Source organism: Hippocampus zosterae, chromosome 3, assembly GCF_025434085.1.
Source record: "Hippocampus zosterae strain Florida chromosome 3, ASM2543408v3, whole genome shotgun sequence".
Classification (NCBI taxonomy): Eukaryota; Metazoa; Chordata; class Actinopteri; order Syngnathiformes; family Syngnathidae; genus Hippocampus; species Hippocampus zosterae.
The window spans coordinates 14,357,484-14,381,647 of NC_067453.1; the positions used below are offsets into that span (position 1 = coordinate 14,357,484).

The 24,164-nt window shown below is 47.5% G+C and overlaps 2 protein-coding genes across 2 annotated transcripts; one reads left to right on the forward strand and one right to left on the reverse strand.

The window, feature by feature from the left end:
* Positions 1-1,004: 1,004 nt before the first annotated feature.
* Positions 1,005-24,120, forward strand: prr5a (proline rich 5a (renal)). Its single transcript, XM_052061745.1, has 11 exons — positions 1,005-1,331; positions 13,927-14,057; positions 16,344-16,469; positions 16,595-16,675; positions 17,550-17,598; positions 18,367-18,424; positions 18,703-18,794; positions 19,117-19,257; positions 19,415-19,550; positions 20,174-20,452; positions 21,953-24,120. Exons 2-11 carry the CDS (start codon positions 13,927-13,929, stop codon positions 22,234-22,236), a joined length of 1,377 nt encoding a protein of 458 aa, XP_051917705.1. The 5' UTR covers positions 1,005-1,331; the 3' UTR covers positions 22,237-24,120.
* Positions 3,096-5,017, reverse strand: LOC127597374 (uncharacterized protein K02A2.6-like). The gene has a single exon (XM_052060362.1). It carries the CDS (start codon positions 4,827-4,829, stop codon positions 3,096-3,098), a length of 1,734 nt encoding a protein of 577 aa, XP_051916322.1. The 5' UTR covers positions 4,830-5,017.
* Positions 24,121-24,164: the final 44 nt, after the last annotated feature.

A 24,164-nucleotide genomic window follows, 5' to 3' on the forward strand; every position in this document is an offset into this window, starting at 1 on the left:
AACTCTCCCAGTCCCAGCATTTCATTTGGTATTCTAAAATACATTCATTCATTCATTCATCTTCCTAACCGCTTGATCCTCACTAGGGTCGCGGGGGGTGCTGGAGCCTATCCCAGCCGTCTCCGGGCAGTAGGCGGGGGACACCCTGTATCGGTTGCCAGCCAATCGCAGGGCACACAGAGACGAACAACCATTCACACTCACACCTAGGGACAATTTAGAGTGTTCAATCAGCCTGCCATGCACATTTTTGGAATGTGGGAGGAAACCGGAGCACCCGGAGAAAACCCACGCAGGCCCGGGGAGAACATGCAAACTCCACACAGGGAGGCCGGAGCTGGAATCGAACCCGGTACCTCTGCACTGTGAAGCCGACGTGCTAACCACTGGACTACCGGGCCGCCCTTCTAAAATACATATTATTTTCTAACCCCCCCCCCCCCCCAAGATTCCCCAATGTATCGGTCAAGCCTCCCTTGAGGCCCAGAAGAGAAAAAAATTCTTGGAACCGCCCTTGGTGAACAGAATAGGCTAGTGGTAGGAAATAGACTGCTGGGTGCTCTAAAAGCAACAACTCCGCTTTGTTGTTGATCTTTAAGCATGTTAATGTGTGCCTCTCTGATCCAATAAGAGCAGATTAAATGTCACAGGACACGCAAACACCCGCGTTGATCGCTGCGCACATAGTCCCAAATGCATGGGAACGTGTGACATTCAATGCAATTATAAGGGTAATTGGAGAAAAAATAACGAGAAGAATGATAAATGATAATGAACGAGCAATTAAATCGTTGGTGGGATTGACTGTTGTACAAATTGGATATTTTAGATAGCACCCAAAAGTGTGTGTGTGTGTGTGTGCGCGTGTTTGTGCGTGTGCGCGTGTATGCGCGCGCGCAACCATTCCCCTGTGTTGTTTCTGTGCTGTTTGTGTCGTTCAGGGACCTCTGGTAAACTACAGTACTGTTTTTCCAACATGACACCTCCTTGCGTAAATAGAAACCGCCGCGCGTGCATGTTGCGTGATCGCGTGCATCTCCTCAAAACAAAGTGGGGGCGCGCGCACGGGAGCGAGCGGAGGCGCATGCTTCATGAATGAGTCCTCCGCGGTCTGCTCTGTACTGCTAGCACCCCGAGTCGTACAACCACCACCACCACAGCCTCCAAAGGACCACACATCGGACCCATCGCCTGCCCGATGCCCGACAGGGAAATCCATCCGTTGGATCGAGCCTCGGCGAACCACCGATGAGCCCGGACGGAACCGACCTGACGTCGGAGATATATGCACGCGCCATCTCGGCTAGAACCAGGCAACAGGACACGAAACGGTAAGCGTGGCAACTTTAGATACACCGTGATGCGTTTTGTCGACTTTAAGGTGTTGTGTGTGGGGAACACCTTCTTTTGTTGGATCAACGTGGACTGTTGCTTGCATGCGCACCAGACTGATTGGCCCTTTTATGTGAAATGATCACAACGGGCTCGACCGCAGTCTGCTTGCACTAGGCCGGGAAAGCAATGCTGTGAGGTGGTCTTAAAAACGTTATGGTAAAAAGACAAAGAAGAGAAGAGACGGGAAAGGGGAGGGTGGAGGGCTGCAGAACACCCACCCCCACTAGACTGGCGTTGCGTCTCTACTGGCCTCCAACCTCACTTTTGACTTAAGACACGAAAATACGAATTTTATGTCAGTTATGGGCAGGCGTTAATTCTGCGTCGTTGATTCGTTTTGTCTTAATAAAAAGGATTTTCAGCCCAAACTGTTGTTCACCCTCAATGGGTGGCGCGTTTCTATTGGGGGGACACCCAAATAACAGGAGCGTCATGACGTACTCCCATGGAAAATCCTTTGAGTTTATTCCATGTGGTTGATATCTAACATGGCGGCACGTTGCATGTTCTGCTCGCATGTGATTTCTTCGGGTACTCCCGCTTTACTCCCACATTCCAAAAACATGCATGTGACGTAAATTGAATCCTCTATATTGTCCATGGGTTTGAATGTGATTGTGAATGGATGTTGTTTATGTGTGCCCTGCGCTTGACTGGCAACCAGTTCAGGGCTGTATCCCTCCTACTGACCAAAGACGTCTGGGATAGGCTCCAGTACGCCCACGACCCTTGTGAGGTTGATGGATGAATGGATGGATGATATCCTGCGTCGGGTCCACATACTAGTTGTTGTGTTATCAAGTCAGGCACACGTGAGTCCAGCTGTCGTGTTAACGTGGATAACTTTTATTGAGCTTTCCCGAAGCGGTTATTCTCTCTCTAGTCACTCTCTCGTCTCCCGCTCTCGACGCACAACCATGACGTAGTCGCCCCGCGACTACGTCATGCTGTACACAATTACACCACATCTCCCCTTTCTAGAATCATTGGGTAGACTGCCAATGATTCAACAGACCTTGAGGATTATTCTGCCTCGTAGTTGAGAGGTCTGCTCCTATCTCAGCCTGTGTCAAAGGATCACATGCAAAAAAACAAATGTCATTCTTATTTTCAACAATGGCTCCAATACACATATGTTCTGCAACCAGCTAGACATTGTAGAGCAAACAAAACAGCACGTTCAAACACATCACACCATACTCCTCCCCCGTTTTTTTTTTAAATTCAAACAACCTTACAAGCAGAGCCTCATCGATTGTACCGAAACCGTAGGAGGAAGTGGGGGGGGGGGGGGTTATAAGTCCAACCTGGTTGTTTTCACCACGACTCTCCCAAACCCGGTCTTGGTATTTGGAGTAGCTGGCGGGTCTGGAAGGTTCTGCTGCGGTGGTTCAGCCGATGGTTTTCCTGAAACGCTTCTCGAGAACTGTTCCGCTGCACCACGATCACTCTGCTCAGGCGAGGACCTCATTGGGATGAGATGACGACGGTTTCGTCTGATGGTCCCATGGGGCCCCTCCACCAGATATGATCGTGGGGAAGCATGTCTTTCAATGATGGCTCCTCCCGCTCCTTGGTCCTTAATCCACACATCCTGTCCTGGGTCGAGTCTCACGAGGTTCTGTGCCCGATGCCGCCTGTTGTAACGTTGAGCATCTTTTGTCCTCTTCTCCCGTTCACTCCGTACAACGGCATCTCGGTCAGGGACGGCTGGGTCGAGCAGGGCAGGAAGGACAGGCACCGTTGTGCGTAGTCTCCTCTGCACTGTACCCGTTTTCGAGAGGGGTAGCCCTGTATGCGAGTAAGGCCAGGTAGGGGTCATCTGCCTTTTTCAAGAGGCCTTGGACCGTCTGAACGGCACGTTCTGCCTCGGCATTTCCTTGTGGATATCGTGGGCTACTTGTAATGTGACGGAACTCGTAGGACTCCGCAAAAGCCCTGAAGCCCGTTCCAGAGAACTGGGGCCCTCCATCCGAAACTAGAAGGTCGGGGATCCCGTGGCGTGCATAGATCGACTTAAGGTGGCGAATTACCTCATCCGATTTTGAGGAGGCCAACGGAGCTATCTCCACGTACCTTGACATGTAGTCCACAACCAGCAAGTAGGTCTTGCCTCCGAGCACGAACAGATCTGCACCCAACTTCTCCCATGGTCGGCCTGGGTAAGGTGATGGAATCATTGGCTCCCTCCGGTTCCGTCTCTCCTTGCAGCATGTTCGGCAGTTGAGAACCAACTCGTTCAGCTGTTGGCTCAACCCGGGCCACCATACTGACTGCCGTGCTCGCTGTCTACACTTTACCACGCCTTGGTGACCTTCATGCAGTTTGGCGAGGACATCATTTCTCATGGTTGGGGGTATGACGAGTCTCTGTCCCTTCAGTAAGATTCCGTCGTGGACTGTAAGGAACGCATGATCTGCTCTGTACAGTCTGAGTGCTGGTTCATTTGGACCGTGTTCGGGCCAGCCTTCTGTGCACAGCTGCATCAGAGCCTCCTTCTCCACTTGTGCATATCTCTGCTCCGTAGGTGTGAGCGACCGCGACTTGTAGGCAATTGGCCTCCATTCTTCCTCCCACTTCTGGAGAAGAACGCCTCCCAACCCGTATGACGACGCGTCTGCAGACACTTTGCTCTCCCTGTTGGGATCGAACATGGCAAGCACCGGTGTGGACGTCGGCGCATCTTTTAAATCTTGGAAGGCTCGGGCTTGGTCGACGCTCCACACCCAGCAGTTCTTTTTGGACAGGAGATCACGGAGAGGCTTATCCCTCTCTGCCAGCTGTGGCACAAATCTCCCGAGTTGGGTCAGCATTCCGAGAAAACTTCTCAACTCTGTTGTATTCGTTGGCTCCGGCATCATCCTTACTGCCTCAGTCTTGCCTGGGTCCGGCCTGATGCCTCTGTCTGAGATCACATGGCCTAGAAATGTCACCTGTGACTTTGACAGCTCACACTTTTTGACATTGAGCGTGATGCCTGCCTCCTGGATCCTCTCCAAAGTAGCATGCAGGCGGGCATCATGCTCCTCCTGTGTTCGGCCCCATATCAGCACATCGTCCATGTGGCAAACAACACCTTCCAGCCCTTCTGTAACCTCTGTTGCCATTCGGTTCTGAAAGTGTTCAGGGGCGGAGGCTATCCCGAAAGGTAGCCGCTTGAAGTAATAGCGCCCAAGGGGTGTGATAAAAGTTGTCAGCTTCTCCGAATGGGGTGTTAGGGGTATTTGCCAAAACCCCATTTTTGCATCCAGCTTACTAAAAATCCTGGCTCCGGCCAGCATGCCCAGTGTTTCCTCCACTGACGGCAGGATATACTTTTCTCTGCACACTGACTCGTTGAGTTTGGTGAGATCAACACAGATACGTACAGCACCTGATTTCTTGGCACCACCACGATGCCAGCGCACCAGTCTGTTGGCTCCTCGATTCTGCATATCACCCCGAGTCGTTCCATGAGGGATAGCTCTTGCTTGACTTTGTCCGGTAACGGCAATGGAATCCTCCTTGGTGTTTTTAACGAGAAAGCTTCAGCCCCAGGTTTCAGCTTGATGTTGTACGGCCGCCGCATCACTCCGAGCCCAGTGCATATTTTGGGATAATTCTCTTTTAGTGTCTCTATAGGTAGAGACAGGTAGGTGTGTTTTTAGCATACCTTAAATGCTCTTGAACACTCTGTCAACAGATTCAGCGCCACTTGCCTCTGAGTTGGTTTCCCCTCGCAGATGGGACTGCTGCTTCTTCACCTCCTCGCTTTGCTGTGCAATTCTTATGGCCTTTTCGAGGGTTAAATCCGCGTCCAACTGCATGCGTTCAGACAATCCACTGTCTCGTAGTCCGACGACAATTCTGTCTCTGATCAGTTCATTGCGTAGCGCCCCGTAGCTATAATGCTCCGCCAGCGCATATAGTGCAGTGACGAACGAATCCACACTCTCCCCTTCTTTCTGACGGCGCATGTTGAATACAGCCCGCTCGAAGATGACGTTCTTCTTGACAACGAAGAAGTTTTGGAGTGCCCCGCGCACTTCTTGGTATGTGCGCCGTTGAACCTCGGTCAGATCCAACCCGCGTAGGATATCATCAGCCTCGTCACCCATGCAGTAAATCAATGCGTTCACCTGATTTTCTTCGGAACTAGCATTCAGGTTACTTGCCAGGCGAAATCTTTCGAATCTCTGGATCCATTTGTCCCACTCCTGCGGCTTTGAGAAGTCAAAGGGTTCCGGCGGCTGGATGTTGAACGTTTCGCACGGCCCCGTGGTGACGACCGGTCCCGCAGCCCGCTGTGCACCTCACGCCGCGGCTCCATCCGCCCCCTCCGTCGCTCATTTTGCCTTTTGCCCTTCACCGCCGTGTTCAAAGATCCTCCTCACGCACTCCACGCCAACCACAGGACTTCTGACACCATGTCGTGTTATCAAGTCAGGCACACTTGAGTCCAGCTGTCATGTTAACGTGGATAACTTTTATTGAGCTTTCCCGAAGCGGTTATTCTCTCTCTAGTCACTCTCTCGTCTCCCACTCTCGACGCACACCCATGACGTAGTCGCCCCGCAACTCTATCGTCATGCTGTACACAATTACACCACACTAGTATGCTCTTAGTCCTCACTACTAAGGCAACTCTTTACACAAGTAGAGCGACTGTATCTCGCTAGTCATGTTTTTACCCAAGTGAGATTTTTGGCCTACAGTACTAATAAACAATTAAGCACAATTGGGGGAGAGTTGGCCTTTCTCTTTGTCACGTTGCGCCCGAGGCGATGAAAAATCGCCTCGTGCACAACAAAAATAACGAGGTGGATCCCAGGAAAAAGCAGACACGAAAAGATCTTGTATGAAAAAACAAAGGGTTTTAATACGAACAAAAAGAGCCCGACAGGGAAAACGGTAACAGAAAACGCTGGTCAAATAAGGACCAGGAAATAAGGAAAAACAACCGAAAACGCTCGCGAAAAAACAAAGAGCGAGGAAGTATTGAGATCAGTAATCTAGAGCAACAACAATCTGGATGAAACGCGAATAACAATAGTAGTGGCCGTAAGGCAAAAAGGCAGCGAGTAAATACGAACGATGAAATAGCGAGAGAGAGCAATGGCACGGTAAGGAATTCTCCGGCAGTGAGAGGACTGCCGGAGTCACTTAATAAAGGAGGGTAATCAGCCCGAAATTACGAACAGGTGTGCAGAACAGGCGGGGGAAAAACCCCGCCACCTGCTGGCGGGCACGCGACGTGACAGTACCCCCCCCTCAATGGACGCCTCCCGGCGGACTACCCGGTTTGGATGGATGAGCAGTGTGGAAGTCGCGCAAAAGGGACGGATCAAGGATCCAGGAGCGTGGCACCCATTGCCGCTCCTCCGGCCCGTAGCCCTCCCAGTCGACCAGGTACTGGAAACCCCTGCCCCTGCGCCGAGAGTCCAGGATGGCACGCACCGCGTACACCGGACCACCATCGACCACCCGCGGAGGCGGCGGCGGAGCGGGAGGAGGCGCCAAGGCGCTGGAAGACACAGGCTTGAGCAGGGAGACGTGGAACACGGGGTGAACTTTCATGGAGGCCGGTAGCCGGAGCCTGACCGCGACGGGGCTGATGACGGCCTCGACCTCGAATGGTCCAGTGAATCGGGGTCCCAGTTTGGCAGACATGCCGGCCAGGCGAAGATCCCTCGTTGCCAGCCACACCTTCTGTCCCACCACATATGAGGGCGCCGGGCGCCGACGACGATCTGCGATCTGCCGGTTCCGGGACGCAGTGCGGGACAACGCAGCCCGGGCCTCCTTCCACACGTGATGGGCCCGCTTAAGGTGGTGCTGTACAGAAGGGACCTCCACCTGCCCCTCCTGGGACGGAAACAACGGTGGCTGGTACCCGTACGCCGTCATGAACGGTGATCTGCAGCGGAGGGCCGCCCCCAGATCCTGATTGGCGCGCTCAGCCTGTCCATTGGACTGGGGGTGGTATCCCGAGGTCAGGCTGGCCGTAGCTCCGAGGGACCGGCAGAACCGCTTCCAGACGCGAGACACAAACTGGGGCCCCCGATCCGACACAATGTCCGCCGGAATGCCGTGGAGACGGAAGACGTGTCTGATGAGGAGGTTGGCGGTCTCCAGCGCCGACGGCAACCTGGACAAAGGCACAAAGTGAGCAGCCTTGGAGAAGCGGTCCACGATCGTGAGCACGACCGTCCGACCCCGGGAAGGCGGGAGGCCCGTGACGAAGTCCAGGGCGATGTGGGACCACGGGCGAGGAGGAATGGGCAACGGCTGGAGCAGTCCCGCCGGAGGTTGATGGGACGACTTGCCGCAGGCGCAGGAGGTGCAGGCCTTGATGAACTCCGTCACGTCGCGGCGGAGCTCCGGCCACCAGAAGCGATGGGCGACGAGTTGCACAGTCCGGTTCACCCCGGGATGACACGCCACCTTGAATCCATGTCCCCACTGCAGGACCTCCGATCGGAGGGCAGGCGGTACGAACAGCCTCCCCGCTGGGCACCCCGCCGGCACCTGAACCCCCTCCAGGGCTGTCTGGATCCGCTGCTCAATCTCCCACTGGACGGCCCCCACGATGCACTGGGTCGGGAGGATGGTCTCCGGGGATCGGTCCCTCCCCGCAGGTTCGTGGAGACGGGAAAGGGCGTCAGGCTTAGTGTTCTTAGACCCGGGGGAGTAGGTGAGGACGAAGTCGAACCTGGTGAGGAAGAGGGCCCACCGGGCCTGACGGGCGTTTAGTCTTTTGGCTGAGCGGAGATAAGCAAGGTTTTTATGATCAGTGTAAACGGTAAAAGGCTCCTTTGCCCCCTCGAGCCAGTGCCGCCACTCCTGTAAGGTGGTCACAACTGCCAACAGTTCCCGGTTGCCCACGTCGTAGTTGGACTCGGCGGCACTGAGTCGACGGGAGAAGAAGGCGCAGGGATGCAGCTTCTGGTCGACTGGAGAGCGTTGGGACAACACCGCACCCACCCCTGAATCCGAGGCGTCCACCTCTACGATGAAAGGGTAGTCAGGGTCAGGATGTTGCAGTACAGGGGGACTAGTAAACGCCGCCTTAAGGTTAGCAAACGCCACATCCGCGGTAGGGTCCCACTTAAAAGGGATCTTAACCGAAGTAAGGCGGGTTAAGGGAAGCGCCATCTGGCTGTATCCGCGGATAAAACGTCTGTAGAAGTTGGCGAACCCCAAGAAGCGCTGCAGTTCCTTGCGACTGGTAGGAACCGGCCAGTTAGTGACCGCACGCGTCTTAATGGGGTCCGCTCGTAGCCTGCCCTGTTCTATAATGAACCCCAGGAAGGAGATGACGGGGACATGGAACTCACACTTCTCTGCCTTGACGAAGAGCCGGTTTTCCAGTAAACGTTGTAGCACCAGCCTAACATGTTGCCGGTGCTCATGTAATGAACGGGAAAAAATCAAAATGTCGTCAAGATAAACGAAACAGAAAAGGTTAATCATGTCCCGTAACACGTCATTAATAAGATTCTGGAATACGGCAGGGGCGTTTGTGAGACCAAAAGGCATAACTAAATATTCGAAATGGCCCAGGGGGGTCTTAAACGCGGTTTTCCATTCGTCGCCCTCCCGGATGCGAACCAAATGGTAAGCGCTGCGCAAGTCTAGTTTCGAGAAGACCGTGGCAGATTGCAGTGGGGCGAAGGCGGAGTCTATCAAGGGTAAGGGGTATTTATTCTTGATCGTGATCTCGTTCAATCCCCGATAGTCTACGCAGGGTCGCAGGGTCTTGTCCTTCTTCCCCACGAAGAAAAAACCCGCCCCTAACGGTGAGCGTGATGGTCTGATGAGACCTGCAGCGAGCGAGCTGTTGATGTATTCCGTTAACGCCTCACGCTCGGGTTGGGATACCTGATACAGCCGCGAGGTCGGCAACGGGGCGCCCGCCTGCAGGTCTATAGCGCAATCGTAGGGGCGGTGTGGGGGCAAGGAGCGCGCGCGATCCTCGCTAAATACCTCCCTAAGATCCCGGTAGCACTCCGCCACTCCGTCAAGGAAGATCTCCTCGGGGGGCGCGACGGGTTCGTGCTTCCCGACGGCTGATTGTAAGCAGTGCTGATAACAATATTGGCTCCAGCTATCGATTGCTGGGCGCGCCCACGAAATCACGGGGTTATGCGTCTGAAGCCAGGGTAATCCGAGGATGATCGGAGCGTTGCGGGACCGCATCACATAAAAACGGCGATGCTCAATATGATTTCCGGATAGTAGAAGCTTTAGCGGCTCCGTTCGATGCGTTACTACCGCCAGGAGACGCCCATCAAGATCACGCACCCGCTTCTTTTCAACCAATTCCTCTAAAAAGCAACCCAGCTCGGACGCGAGACTAGTGTCCATCAAACAGTCATCCGCTCCTGAATCTACCAGGGCCCGAACCCGCCTTGACCGGGACCCACCGAATACCCCCCCCTCGAGCTCAAGTCTGTTGGGGTGTCCCGGTCGCTTGTCGACTCGCCTAGGCTCGGGGGGTGACGCGCGAGGTCGTAACTCACAGTACTCTGGGTGGGCATGGAAAGACGACCCCGGATAGCTGGTTGCGGCGTGAGGAGGTGGTTGGGCGCTATCTGTCGTAGCACGGTCGCGTAGACGGCGCCTTCCTTCCTCCGCACAAACGTCCTTGCCGCCCAGCTGCATCGGTTCCTCCGTGGTTGCTGTCTCCCGGCCCCGGGAGTGCTCACCGAACCCACGATGTTCCTCACGGTACGTGGTGCGTCGAGACGGATACCGATCACTTCCACGCTCCCGGCCTCGCTCCCTCAGGCGATTGTCCATGAGGAGGGAGAGGTCGATCAGCTCCTCCAAATCGGTGCTGTGGTCGCGGGTCGCCAGCTCGTCCTTGAGTAGCGAGTTTAGGCCACGGCGAAACAGTCCACACAGGGCTCGATCGCCGTATCCACTCTGTGCGGCCAGGATCCGGAACTCAATGGAGTAGTCCACGACCGACCGCCTTCCCTGGTGAAGGGCGAGTAGCCGACCCTCCGCCTCTCTGCCCCGCACGGGATGGTGGAACACCCGACGAAAGGCTGCCACGAAGTCAGGGAATGATGAACGGAGATTCGGCCTGGCGTCACTGGTCGCAATCGCCCACGACGCCGCCGGACCTGTTAACAGACTCATGACATAAGCCACCTTGGCGGCCTCATTAGCGTAGGCAGACGGCTGTTGGTCAAATACGAGAGAGCACTGGTGTAGGAAGTGTCCACACTGCCCGTGCTCACCCCCGTAACGAGGGGGGTGTGGAAGCGAGGGCTCCCTCGACATAGAGGGATATGAGGAGGCCGCTTCCAGGGTGGTAGGACGAACCCCGGGAGGTGGTGGTCTCCGTTCCTCCACCCGAACTAAGCGAGGTTCGAATTCATCGAACCGATGAGCCAGCATGGAGACCGCGCCGCGGAGTTCCGTAATGGCTTGGCCGTGCTGACTCATTTGTTGCTCTTGTCGGGAAAGAGCGGAAAATATCTTTTCGATGTCTGCGGGATCCATGGTGGCCGGAGAATTCTGTCACGTTGCGCCCGAGGCGATGAAAAATCGCCTCGTGCACAACAAAAATAACGAGGTGGATCCCAGGAAAAAGCAGACACGAAAAGATCTTGTATGAAAAAACAAAGGGTTTTAATACGAACAAAAAGAGCCCGACAGGGAAAACGGTAACAGAAAACGCTGGTCAAATAAGGACCAGGAAATAAGGAAAAACAACCGAAAACGCTCGCGAAAAAACAAAGAGCGAGGAAGTATTGAGATCAGTAATCTAGAGCAACAACAATCTGGATGAAACGCGAATAACAATAGTAGTGGCCGTAAGGCAAAAAGGCAGCGAGTAAATACGAACGATGAAATGGCGAGAGAGAGCAATGGCACGGTAAGGAATTCTCCGGCAGTGAGAGGACTGCCGGAGTCACTTAATAAAGGAGGGTAATCAGCCCGAAATTACGAACAGGTGTGCAGAACAGGCGGGGGAAAAACCCCGCCACCTGCTGGCGGGCACGCGACGTGACACTCTTCCTGCGCGTTGTTTGTTAATTTCGGATGATGAGGATGTTGGTTATCCAAATAGAAGCTGGAGATGATGAACAGTACCTTCGAAGGTTTTATTTTTCTTTTCTGCGGTTTACGAATCGATTCGGGCTCCTGAGAGTTTCAGATTTAGTCAGGAAACCTAGAAAAAATACAGTCATGAGAATATGTGGCGATAATATGATAATGAGAGGCGGACAGTTACGCCAGTTACAAATCCTGGAAACAAAGAAATGAACATGTCATCCGACCCGGTGTGGCTGGAAAAAGTTGGGAGTGGTGAGGTGAGACCAGACCACCACTACCCCCCATTGTCTTCGGTCTGCGCTTTGATGTGATGGCAGCAACACAGATACTTGAGATTACAGTTCCTCTTTTGAAGTTAAACATGTCCTCTGGAGGGCTCCTAAAAGTGGTGTGGGTCAAGGGGCACTAAAGGTGATTGTAATCACAGTAAGCAAGAAATACCTTCAACAGCATACTACGTTCTTTCTTTCGAGTGTTTGAGCAGATCCAACTAACAGAGAGATGCTAAAAAAATCACATTAAGGAATACCGGTAGATTCCTTACCAAGCCTTACGAGTAAACTAGTCCCTTGTGCTTTTCCACTCAGACTTATTGACCCAACCAGGTGGCGTGTGACACACAAGTAGCCTCGTTATAAAGGATGACAAATAAATGCTCAAACATCTTTCTTGAAAGCCATTTGTATTCACGCAGGTATTTTGTATCAAGGATAATCATTGCTCAAGGTCTTATGTACTTGTACATTGTTTTTGCTCACTAGTAATTAATATTTCAGTCCACGGGTAGAACAACCGTGCCTCTTTTTTCCCCGTAGACAGCAGAGGCAGCACTGTTGCTCCTGGGGCTGGGCAAAATAATATTTTCTAGCTGGAACATATTATCAAGCATATGTAATGTACTCAATACCCTCCTTCTCCTCACACTGCACATGCACATACATGCTTTTACTCTTGGATACTGTGTGTGCGTGTGTGTGTGTGAGTGTGTGTGTGTGTGGTTAGGTGGCAGTGCAAGTTGAGAAAATATTGCAAAACTCTCCCAGTCAGTGTGGAAATCACAGACAAAATACTGTGGCTCAAGACTGCACACCTAGGGTAACTCTTTAAAAACATTGATGCCTAACTAGAGCCCCACTGGCCAGATGCAAATTTTCAGTTAAAACTGGCATCAAAATGAGAATAGCCAAATGCAGAGTGAATTGGGTGACTGTTAGGGCTCCCACACAGGACATATTTGATGAGCGACAAAAGTGTAATTGCTCTGCGCCTAAGAAAACAGTCCAGCTCAGCTTCTGGCCAGCAGACATCTTGTCTTGATTTGGTTTGTGACCAACAGGTGGCACTGTAGGGCTCCCCCTGCAGCTTCACACCTGTTGGTCATTAGGTAATTAGTGCTTTAAAAGGACTCCCAGCCCGACCACTCATTGTCGGGTCATTGGTGCTCTTTGCTACTGTCTTGTTTGTTTGTTGCTGTTTCTTCCTGTCAGGTTTGTTTCGGTCACGTTTCTGTTATTGAGTTTTTAGCTTCTGCCATGGTTTTGTTTGTTACTTTGGATTCGTTTTGTTCTTGGGACTTTGTTTTGGATTTAGTTTTCTGTTTTAATCCAATTCATCACGTACAACCAGCTCCTCCCTCCTGCCTGCTCTTTGGGGTCCACCACCACCTCGCAATCGTGACACATCTTCGCTGGCCATGTTTTATTTTTGCTAAAGTAGGCTATTTGTGATTTTCAATAATTTTACATTATATCAATTCTTTATTACAATTTTGAATGTGTTATGTGCAAAGCAAGCATATTCAGTTGTGCTATTAAAAATGACCAACATTAAACTTGGCAGGTTCACTTGGTACAATTAGTTTACAAAGGTTGGAGAGCACTTTATTAAAATGTGGGGGGGGGGAAATCAAGCACTGTGAATACTTTCTGGATTCACTTTATTTCTATTATTTTCCATGTGAAATTTTACCAGCATCTTGGAACATTTGGTGTTTTGAGTGTTTGAAAGTTTCCACTTTATAAACGTAACATGCTTGACGGGAAACTTGAAAGAGTCCAATCCGACAACATTTGTACTTTTAGCTCTATGTTTGGGGGGGGATTGTTTGGATGTTGAGAAAACCTCAAACAAATCTTTGAAGACAAAGTAACTGGCACTCATTATTTCTTTTTATAAAGAGGTTCAACCACCAAAATACAGGGAGTGTGTTGGGTATCTGGCCCTAAGGATGTTCACCATGAACATCTTTGCCATTAATCCGAGCAACAGAAAAGTTAATTAATTAGCCAGCCCCTCACTGACCATGTTTGAGCCATTAAGACAATTTTGGTGAAAATGCTTCAGTTTACTACCCAAGTGTGGCTCTCTCACAGTTTGCTGTTGACATCACATCTTCTTTAAAAAAATGTATTTTTTATTTTTAACAAATGTTCCGCCCCGCAGCATTTTTTTTTAACATCACTTGTGCTTGTCTGTATGGAGATGCTGGATGGCCTCAGGCGGAGGCATGCCTCCCGCTCCTCGCCCCGGCCACTCTCGCTCAACTTCAGCACTTTCTCGGCGCCTCCCCCGAGCCCGGACTTGGATGGGAGCAATGAGCATCCAATCAGGAGGTGAGCATCACTCACTTGCCAGATTAATGGTGACTGAAGCCGAGCATTCTGGGTAATCTACTTATCCGCGTGCCGTTAAATCTCGCCGTCTCTTGTGCCCATCAAGTCGAAACCATCTTTTGCCCTTTTGAAGAATGATTTGAGTTTAGATTCACAGGGCAGTTAATCCACAGTTTTGTAGGTTATTAAAAGTATCACGAATCAAGTCGGGTCAAATTCTGATAGTCAAGTAACCTTATTAAAGCATAAAGACAGAAGAATAATGATATTATCGGCTAATTTATCGAACCTGTACCCATGTCTCCCATATCCCAAGATAATCCAATTCAACAGTACTTCATAACAAAGCTTCTGCAATCATCATGTAATTGAATATTTGAATATCGATGAAAACTTGTTTCATTCTGCAATATTCAGTTTTCTTCCAAATACCCTTGCTCTTTTCTGTTCATTTTTTATATTATGCATTTTTATAAAATTTACATAAACGCGCAACGAAAAGGCTTTTAACATGACCAGTCAAGGTTAAGCCTCACTTGTCCTGAGTGTGTATTCCATCCGGTGGAAACAAGAAAAAGATCGTGGTGGGTCAATGAGTTTTTCTACTTTGGCTCATAGTTAGCAGTCGGAACATTTACTCGTTAACAGAGCAAGTTGCTGTTTCACCACAAACATGATTTCAAACAGGAGACCTGGTGTGTGTGACGCAAACATTTGAACCAGCACACTATGCAAACTGTTGTGATAGTCGTGAGCGTCACATGACCAAACCCAGAAAACCGGTGCGCCACGTCGGTTATTATGTGAGCCTTTCGGCAGAAGTGATGTCATTTTCACTCGCCAGCAAGTGGCAGTTGCAAGGCAAATTATTCCGCTTAATTCGTATTCCACAAACGCAATATTACCCAGAATACCATGTTTAGAATAATTGGAGCGCATGTAACATATTATCATCAAACCATTTTCTACTTGACTTCCCCTTTAGGGAGCCCATCAAAATTTGTATTAAAAGCTCACTGATGGCAAGAAAACAAGTCGTTTTCACCCAGTCTCGAACTAGGGACGTTTCACGTAAATGTGATACTCGATGGAAAAATGCAGAGGTGGGACTATGTAAGTCTCTAGTCGCAACCTTCACGTTTCAAGCAAGTCCCAAGCCACTGTGAGGAAAAAAAGTCGAGTTGCCATCAAATTTCAAGCAAGTCAAGTCATGAATTCATTCGAACAAGTTGCAAGTCATAAAATCATGCTCGGTCACATTATGTCAAAGTGTTGGTAATTACTTTTTGTTCACAGATCATACGACAAAAAGTACATACTCTAAAAAAAAAAGTTAATGAACCTTTACATCTCTAAAAATTAAAACAAAATGGTTAAAAAAAAAACATTCCGGTATGGTCTCTCTGTATCATAGATTTTCACCCATCGTGGGTAAATGTGGAATCCCACACTGTAAACGGGAGTTCACTGTACAGCACAGGTGTCAAAGTCAAGGCCGAGGGCCAGATCTGGCCCGCCACATCATTTTATGTGGCCCGCAAAAGCAAATCAAGCATGTCAAGTTCCATGATGCTTGAAGTCTGAACAAAAATTTCAAATTGTCACAGGTAAATCACACAATAACAGTCATTATTCTTGACTTCTGATTTTAAAACTAGTTATCCATCAATTTGTTGTGCACTGTGTATGTAATATGTGGAAGTGATTGAACATGTACTGTATATGGTTTCCCAAAAGTCCTAACGGCCCTCCAAGGGAAACCGTAACTACAATGTGGCTCGTGACAAAAATGAGTTTGACACCCCTGCTGTAAAGCATTCGTTTGTGTGTTGTGCTATCTTGTACAATTGCCCTCTTGCAATGGTAATGAGAGAGCAGGAGGAGTTCCTTTATGGTGACTCCACTTACTACTCGTCTTGTTTTTGTTATCATTGAGCCATGCGAGCACTCTTCTTCCTCTTCCTCAGCTACAGTGACAGGCGCTCTTCTGCTGCTTACCCCGCACTTCCACTGGCATCTGTGTGCCGCATAAATATTTGTTGGCATCAATGCCGGTATTGTTTGGGAATCCCATCGGTACCTCTGTTCTCTCCACCTCCCTCGGGCACTTCGGGGCAGCACCCATCCTACTTTCTCATCTCGCATCACTCTGTCCTACTTTTATTCTCTGGCTTCCCGGCTTCCCTTTCCTCTACGTCTCTGGCTCTCGACCTTCCTTCTTTGACTGTACGGGTTGCTGAGTGTGTGTTTTGCTCGTTGGTGTCTCTCCTCTATGACTCCTATGAGGACTCTGCACCGGCTGAAGCTGATGAGCTCGCCCAGCCTTAGCGAGTTGGCCAAGAGCGACAAGGGTTCACCGGAGGACAGAGGCGAGAAGCAGAAGAGGGCCGGCGCCAACGCCACCTGGAACAGGTTCGGCTTGGCGGGCTCATCGCATTCCTGTGTAGTTGAATCAAGAATCAAACTCGCAACTCAAACATTCTTTCTGTGAATGTGTCAAATGCTACTTTTAAAATGTAGTTTGTGTGTCCTTGCAGCATCCACAATGCCGTCATCGCAGTTTTCCAGAAGAAAGGTTTGGCCGACAATGAACTTTACGTCCTCAACGAAGGCGTCCGGTAGGTTGATATGTCAAATGTACTTATAGTAGGGTTTTTGTTCGTTTTTTTTTTTTTTTGGGGGGGGGGGACAGAATTGAGCAAAATCAACAAGCAATGCTGTTTTTACGGGGTTGTTCCAGTGGATTCATGGCATTTCCATTCGTGTCCATGCGGATAGGTGATTTCACATATGAGAACACAGAACTACGGTAGTTAAATTCATAAGTCAAAAGCATGACAGTAAAATAAATAAATAAAAATGAACTAGCTGTACCTCTGCTTAATTAGAGAGTAGGAGTACTATTGCCACCTCTGGAATTTAGTCAATTCCAGTTCTTTGTGTTTAAAATTGCACTTCAAATTGTGCTGACTGAGCATTTGGTGTAAACCATGCTTGTTTATTTGCTATCTGTTCACGCCAGATATGTCAGTATCTTTGCACACACGAGTTGTCTAATGCACACACGCCCTCATTACTAAACAGTAAAGTACACAGGAGCAAGTACACACACACACACACGCAAAAGCATGCATGCACACACACGTGCAAGACGTGCAATGTCCTGCTTTTGTCAAGTCAAGTCAAGTCAACAGTATTTATAGAGCACTTTCAAGCAGCCTTCGCTGCATACAAAGTGCTGTACATGGAGCGATTTAACATACACAATAAGCAGTAAGACGAATCGGTAATAAAGGCGGTAGAAAGCACCAAGCAGTAAAGTCAAGAACAAATCTAAGTCATGCTGAGTCGAACGCCAAAGAATACAAGTGAGTTTTTGTAACAGAGCGTAGACAAGGAAACATTTGTTGGTCGATCGTGGGTTATAGACATGACTTGATTGACACATTTTGCTTCTTGATTCATCCGATTAAGTCAATGTTCCTACACCAGGCACCTGCTGAAGACCGAGCTGGGTTCTTTTTTCACGGAATACCTTCAGGTAATCCCTGAGTGACATTTGCATGATGATACTTTTCAGACCAGTGCTTCCCAACCTTCACTGAGCGAAGGCACATACAGCGAAGCCTCAGTTTACCACGGCAGAGATGTTACAAACCCTACCCGCAATATGTGAAAAAATATTTAAACAAATTGAAAAACACATTTTCAAACATTGGAAGACTCTTGTATGACATCACTTCAAGGAAATAAAAAGAAGACTCTTACAACAAAAAAGAATTAACCATTATATATTTTTAAAAAGTAAACATTCAACTAAACCAAATCATTTGCAAAGCTTAATGCATTACAGGCTAAATGAAACGTAACATAGATGTCATAGTCATTAGAAGAACCCTTCATCCAACTGCTACTTTTCACATACACAGAGCAGCAGCATGTACAAATAGTGGCAAATAGAGCGAATAGCAATACTTTCAGGCTTAAACTCTAAAATATATATATATATATATATATATATATATATATATGTATATATAATCTGTAGGCATTATGTCATGAAACAATGATCACGTCTCAGTTTATTCCCAATTCAACGTACTCAGCGGGAAATCTGTTTAGCTGAACACATATACTGTAATATTCTGTCGTAAGATTGGCAACAGGTGGATACACAGCATTAATTTGTTTAGGTCACAGCGCATAGATAAATGTACAAAATTGCAATACATTTAGTCAATAATCATTTATCGGTTGGGAATCACTGTAACTGTAGACGTTCTTTATTTTGTCTCATTTAACATTTCAGAATCAGTTGCTGACAAAGGGCATGGTCATCCTGAGAGACAAAATAAGGTTCTACGAAGGTATGAATTCCTCTAAAAGAGATCTAATCCACTTTAGTGTGTGTGTGTGTGTGTGTGTGTGTGTGCGTGTGTGTGTGTGTGTGTCTGTGTGTGTGTGTGCGTGTGTGCGCGCAATGAGAATGTAATGTTTTTCGTAATATGTCCCATTAAATTCATCTGGTCCAAATAAGGAGCAAGCTTTATGCTTGCTTTGCCAAACCTGCAAACCTGTTTTATTTTATTCATATATTTATTTATGTTTTTGTTTAGTTTTTTTTTTTTGCTTTGCCAAATTGCAGGTCAGAAGTTACTGGACTCTCTGGCAGAGACGTGGGACTTCTTCTTCTGTGATGTGCTGTCTATGCTGCAGGCGATCTTCCACCCGGTCCAGGTAGGCCATCGTCACAAGAGGACAACCAGTAAGCTCAACAGAGGAGTTGCATTTGTTCCGTGAGCCATCAGCGGGGACCTCCACCTCTTAATCCCGCCATTATCATGCTGCGCAATTAGAAAAACCATGAAATATTCTACATTTTTTAAATTTGACATTGACATTTTTCTTAATATGTTAGGGACAATAAATCTAACCTACACAAATACGGACTGGAAGCAGTGCTAGAAAATGAGGAGAATAAACTGTCAAGAAGGAGTTAATAGATCAATAAATATCAAATCACCACTGCAATGAGCCCTGTTGTTGTTGTCGGGCGCAGGGGAAGGAGCCATCTGTCCGCCAGCTGGCTCTACTGCACTTCAGGAGCACCATCGTCCTCAGTGTCAAACTGGAGGATGCCCTGTCTCGGCCCCGAGCACGAGTTCCGCCGTCCGTTACGCAGATGCTGCTCATCCTACAGGTAACGCTGTTCTGATTGTTTATCATGGTGCTCATTTTGACCCATGGAATTTGTCTGTGCATTATTTGCGACAAAAAAAAAAGTGTACCGTAGTTTCCATTCATAAAATGAACTATTGTGTGATGTAATGATATTTATTCATTTGGTCATTTTGCAGGGAGTTCATGAATCACGTGGTGTGAATGAGGACTACTTGAGACTGGAGTCTCTGGTCCAGAAGGTGGTCTCACCCTACTTGGGGACTCACGGGCTTTACTCTGGAGATGACATTGAGGACCACTGCTGTGTTCTGGGTGAGACCAGTATTTAGATTGGCGGTATAATTAACAGTGAGGGGAATCACATATTGCAGTACATTTAAAAAAAAAAAAATCAACTGCCACCAGTTGCAGAAAATAATTTCTATTTAAAAAAACAAAAGTAATATATAGTCAAGTTGTATGGGAAAGAGTAGTTTAGTTTAAAAAATAATAATTTAAGATAACCTTTGTTAGTTCCACACTGGGCCAGTTTGCATATATTTGAGGGGAAAAAGTATATCTACAAGAAACATATAGTTTTCCCTAAAAAGTTTTGGGAGAAAAAAAGTCACAAATGTATGACGTGCAAAATTCTGAATTTCAGAATTCAATTCAATGGATGAATTGGAATTAAAATCGGAATCGATTCTCACCCAACATTATGTTGAACTGAATTTGAATTGAAAATTGAGGTAGAGACACAAACATTAAGTTTTTTTCAACTGATATTTTTCATCCATTCAGTTATTTTTCAATGAAAAGTAGTATGTTTAAAATAAAAGGTCATACTCTTACGCGATTGAAAAAGGTCCTGATATTATGAGATTTTTTTTTTCTTCACAAAACTAAATGTGTGTTTCACAACCCACCACCTCCTATCCCTGTTCCTCCCTTAGAGAAGCGCTTCCAGTGGGGCTGGTCCAAGTCTGCCGAGCATCTGTCCAAGAACCCGGTGGTCCGATCGAAAAGCTACAACATCCCGTTGCTCCTGACGCCCGTGGCCGAGTACGACGCCGACTGCGGCTCAGTGGGCAGCGGAGGAATCCGCCGCCACTCGGCCTGCGAGATGATCTCCTGCCTGGAGGAGCAGAAGTTGAACTACGCCGAGCTGGCGGCGAGTTCCGACCTCTCCGGCTCGGCCTCCAACAGGCTATGCGTAGGCTCGCAGTTCAAAGGTATGTTTGTCAATTCGATGTTACTAGCAGCCAATCGGAACACACGAGAATGAAAATCCGGCAAGACTACTGTACTCAAATGTACTTGGGTTATTATCATTTTAGATACATATTGATTGACTTGTTTATAATTTATACTCATATTTTCAAGATTATTTATATCAAGTTATTCAATGCCAGCCGTTTTCTACACTACACTTCTTAAGTACAATTCAGTTGTATTTAACTTAAGTTCATTAATTCGAAGTTTCAGAACTGTTCTTAAAAATGTATTTTGGTACAATTGTTGTTGTTTTTTTTTTTTTTTTTTTTTACATGTAAGTGCATGTCATTATAAATTGTATCGATATTTAAATTGTTCTTTTTTTATCTCCCTCTATTCAAGCATAATTATTTCATGTTACGTTGACTTATAATAATATTAAGATACTTTTTAAGAGGAAAACATCTGCCATGTTATTGATCAGTTTGAGCAAATCCCCCTTCAAACAAAAAGCTTTCTAATTGCCTATAGTATATACACAAAAGTCTCAACTCTATCTATTGGTCACCGTATCTATTAACCACCGCAGCTGTAACACTCAAGTGTGAAGACTTGGCAGAGAAAGCTGGATGGGTGTGAAAAATTGGAATTTTCGATCAACCAAGACCAATAATGGTATCAGTATCAGTCGATATGTTGTACTAATAACAACAACAACAAAAAGATAATTCCGATACTCTGACACCAATACTACTTCACTAGCTTGACATAATAATAATAATAATAATAATAATAATAATACATTTTATTTATAAGCGCCTTTCAAGACACCCAAGGACACTTTACAATAACAAAAAACACAAAACAATACGGGTTGAGCAGCGGTAGCCAAAACGCGCCAGCGTTCACTCAACCCGAAGGTCAGAAAGAAACCACAGGGGAGGGAGAGAGGGAGAAAAAAACCCACGCTCGAACTACCCTCGTTTTGAGGATAATTTGAGTGAGGCAAAAAAACTCCTGCACAAGCATATGACAGTTACAACAGGTCACAAGACATAAACAATGAAGACGGTGAATCAAGGGAATGTATGAGGGAGGGGGTAATAGTGGGGGACTAGCTTCCGTGCATATACTGTACCTTCCAAAAGGAGAGTCAGCGGACGGATGAACAACATGTCAAGTGCATGTCGGGGCATTCAGATGACTCACTCGATGATGTCGCAATGCGCAAATGGGTAAACCAATGGACGATGGTGCCCTTCGCATTTAAAAAAAATTAACTTGTGCAGGTTGTACGTCAACTTAATGGTTCAAAATATATTGAAATGCTTTGCCTTGGTCTCATTTATGTAGATCACCAAAACCTGGCATTTGAATAGGTTGTGTGCAGACTTTAATGTCACTGTATCACTTGAGGGTTGTAAAAAATGTGCAAATGTGTACATTTTCTAATGTTTAAGCGCAAATATACGAGGGCTGCTGTGATGCCACCATGACATGATAACTGTGATTATCAGGCATGATGCAGACAGGAGCTACCTCCATAGATCTCCCTCTGTCCTCCCCGTCCATCCTGCACTCGTCGGGGGCTCTCCACGGCACCGAAGCCACCACCACCGTGACCGACCTTGGCAAGGCAGGGTCCTGTTCGCCACCCAGCGAGTCGTCTAGCCCCGAAACCATCATCGGACAAGTCCTCCAGTCGGGGGACTCCGACTCGGATGGGATATTCATCGACTTCCCAACTCATTCCTCCGAGGCTCTTGGCTACGGCTGCGAGAGCAGGCAGAGCACGGTGTAGCTGCAAGCACACATTCACACATACACACACACACACACACGTGCACACACTTAGGATAGTCATTGTCAGTACATTTCATGGCTTTGAATTCGTCCTCTTCTCCATCCAGTCATGCTGGTTTCATAAAATAATGTAGTTATAAAAGTTTAAGGCGTGAAAACAAAACAAAACAAAAAAAAAAAACTATAGTGGACTCCCGTTTATCGATACATTCAAGACCCTCCTCCCATGTGAAAATCCCCAATACAGGGACCATAAAAAAAGACTATTTTCAACCCCTCTCACACATTTTAAACATATCAATTTAAACATATTACAACACAATTTTGAAATGATTCCTTAGCACCTTCTCTCACTTTCTTGTTGTCAAGAAACGAGAGGTTATCATATAACATCACTTTGAGGAAACAAAAGGAAGACTCACTCACACAGTTCTCCAAATAAGAAGGCAAGTGTGCTAGCTTCAAGCGGTTTTGTTTTACATTCTCATTTATCCAGACACAAGCATTGTTTACAGTATATAAACTGCATAACATTCAACCGAACCGTATCGTTCCATTTTCTGAAAGTCCGCTATCTTAACGGTAACATTAATACAAAACACTATAGATTGGCTAAATAAAATGATCATAGATGCTGCGCTAATCGTTGTAAACCTAGCAACTGCTACTTTAACACCAGAGGTGGACAGTGTCAGTCCGGTCAGTTCGTCAGTGAGCTGCCATCAGTTTTTCTCAACGCCGATTGGCTGTCACCAATGAGGGACGGACAGGGTCCATCTGGGCCTGCCTGAAATATTGATGGAAACAGTGATGGAGGGACTGACGGAAAGCCCACCTCTGATTAACTCACTCGGAGCAGGAAAATGTACAAAGCATTACTTGCAAGCATATACAATATTCTCTCTGCTCTGTTGGACTATTACACAGCTTAGTAGGGAACCTTCTCTGCCTCTTCTTCTTGCTGTTTGTCACGCTGCATGTCTTCGAGTAAAACTCAGTGCTGCCCGGCATGTTGTGGCACAATGTGGTACGACACTGAAAGTGTGCAACTTGAAGTTCAGCCTTGCCTGTATGTAAAAATCCATTCAGAAAAAAAATCATTGCGATAAAACAGGGCAGTGAACACTTAACTGCGATAGAGCGGGGGTTCACTGCATTTCAAGAAAAGAATACTCAGACCTCCACCGAGGTTAAACTCTTAACAAATGACCAAAAATGCAATGATTGTTTATTTATGCGTTATGTCTATGTGTACAAGAACATTACCGTCAAAATTTGCCACAAAACCTTTGGGAGAGCTGCAGCATGGTCCAAAGATGTAACCACATTTTGATGCAGATCTAGATAAAGATGCGGGCGGTCACTAGGCCACTGAAATGCTTGTATCTCCAATATTTGCATTTCCCTGAGCCGAACTTTTGGAGATAATTGCTTTTTGAAAAGAAGCAACATTCAGATATACACTCTTTAAAAAGAAAGGACATGTATGCTTAAACAAAAACACTCAAAAAGAATATTCATCCATCCATTTTCTAATCTGCATATCCTCACGAAGGTTGCGGGTGTGCTGGAACACACAGCTGTCTTCGGGCAGTAAGTGGGGTACGCCCTGAACTGGTCGCCAGCCAATCGCAGGGCACACATAGACGAACAACCATTGCCGCTCATACTCACACCTGGGGACAATTTAGAGTGTTCAATCAGCCTGCCATGCATGTTTTTGGAATGTGGAAGGAAACCTGAGTACCCGGAGAAAACCCACGCAAGTCCGGGAAGAACATGTAAACCCCACACAAGGAGGCCGGAGCTGCAATTGAACCCGGTACCTCTGCACTGTGAGGCCGACATGCTAACCAGTCGCCCACTGCGCCCAAAAAGAATTCCCCCCCAAAAAACAATTAAAAAATGTGTATATATATATACACC

What these genes read in the sequence shown, in the direction of transcription:
- LOC127597374 (XM_052060362.1), bottom strand. Translation starts at nt 4,829, where the DNA reads ATGCAGAATCGAGGAGCCAACAGACTGGTGCGCTGGCATCGTGGTGGT.
- prr5a (XM_052061745.1), top strand. Translation starts at nt 13,927, where the DNA reads ATGCTGGATGGCCTCAGGCGGAGGCATGCCTCCCGCTCCTCGCCCCGG. An exon ending in GCCAACGCCACCTGGAACAG is followed by an intron (nt 16,470 to 16,594) that starts GTTCGGCTTGGC and finishes GTGTCCTTGCAG; the next exon opens with CATCCACAATGCCGTCATCG. An exon ending in CGATCTTCCACCCGGTCCAG is followed by an intron (nt 18,795 to 19,116) that starts GTAGGCCATCGT and finishes TGTCGGGCGCAG; the next exon opens with GGGAAGGAGCCATCTGTCCG.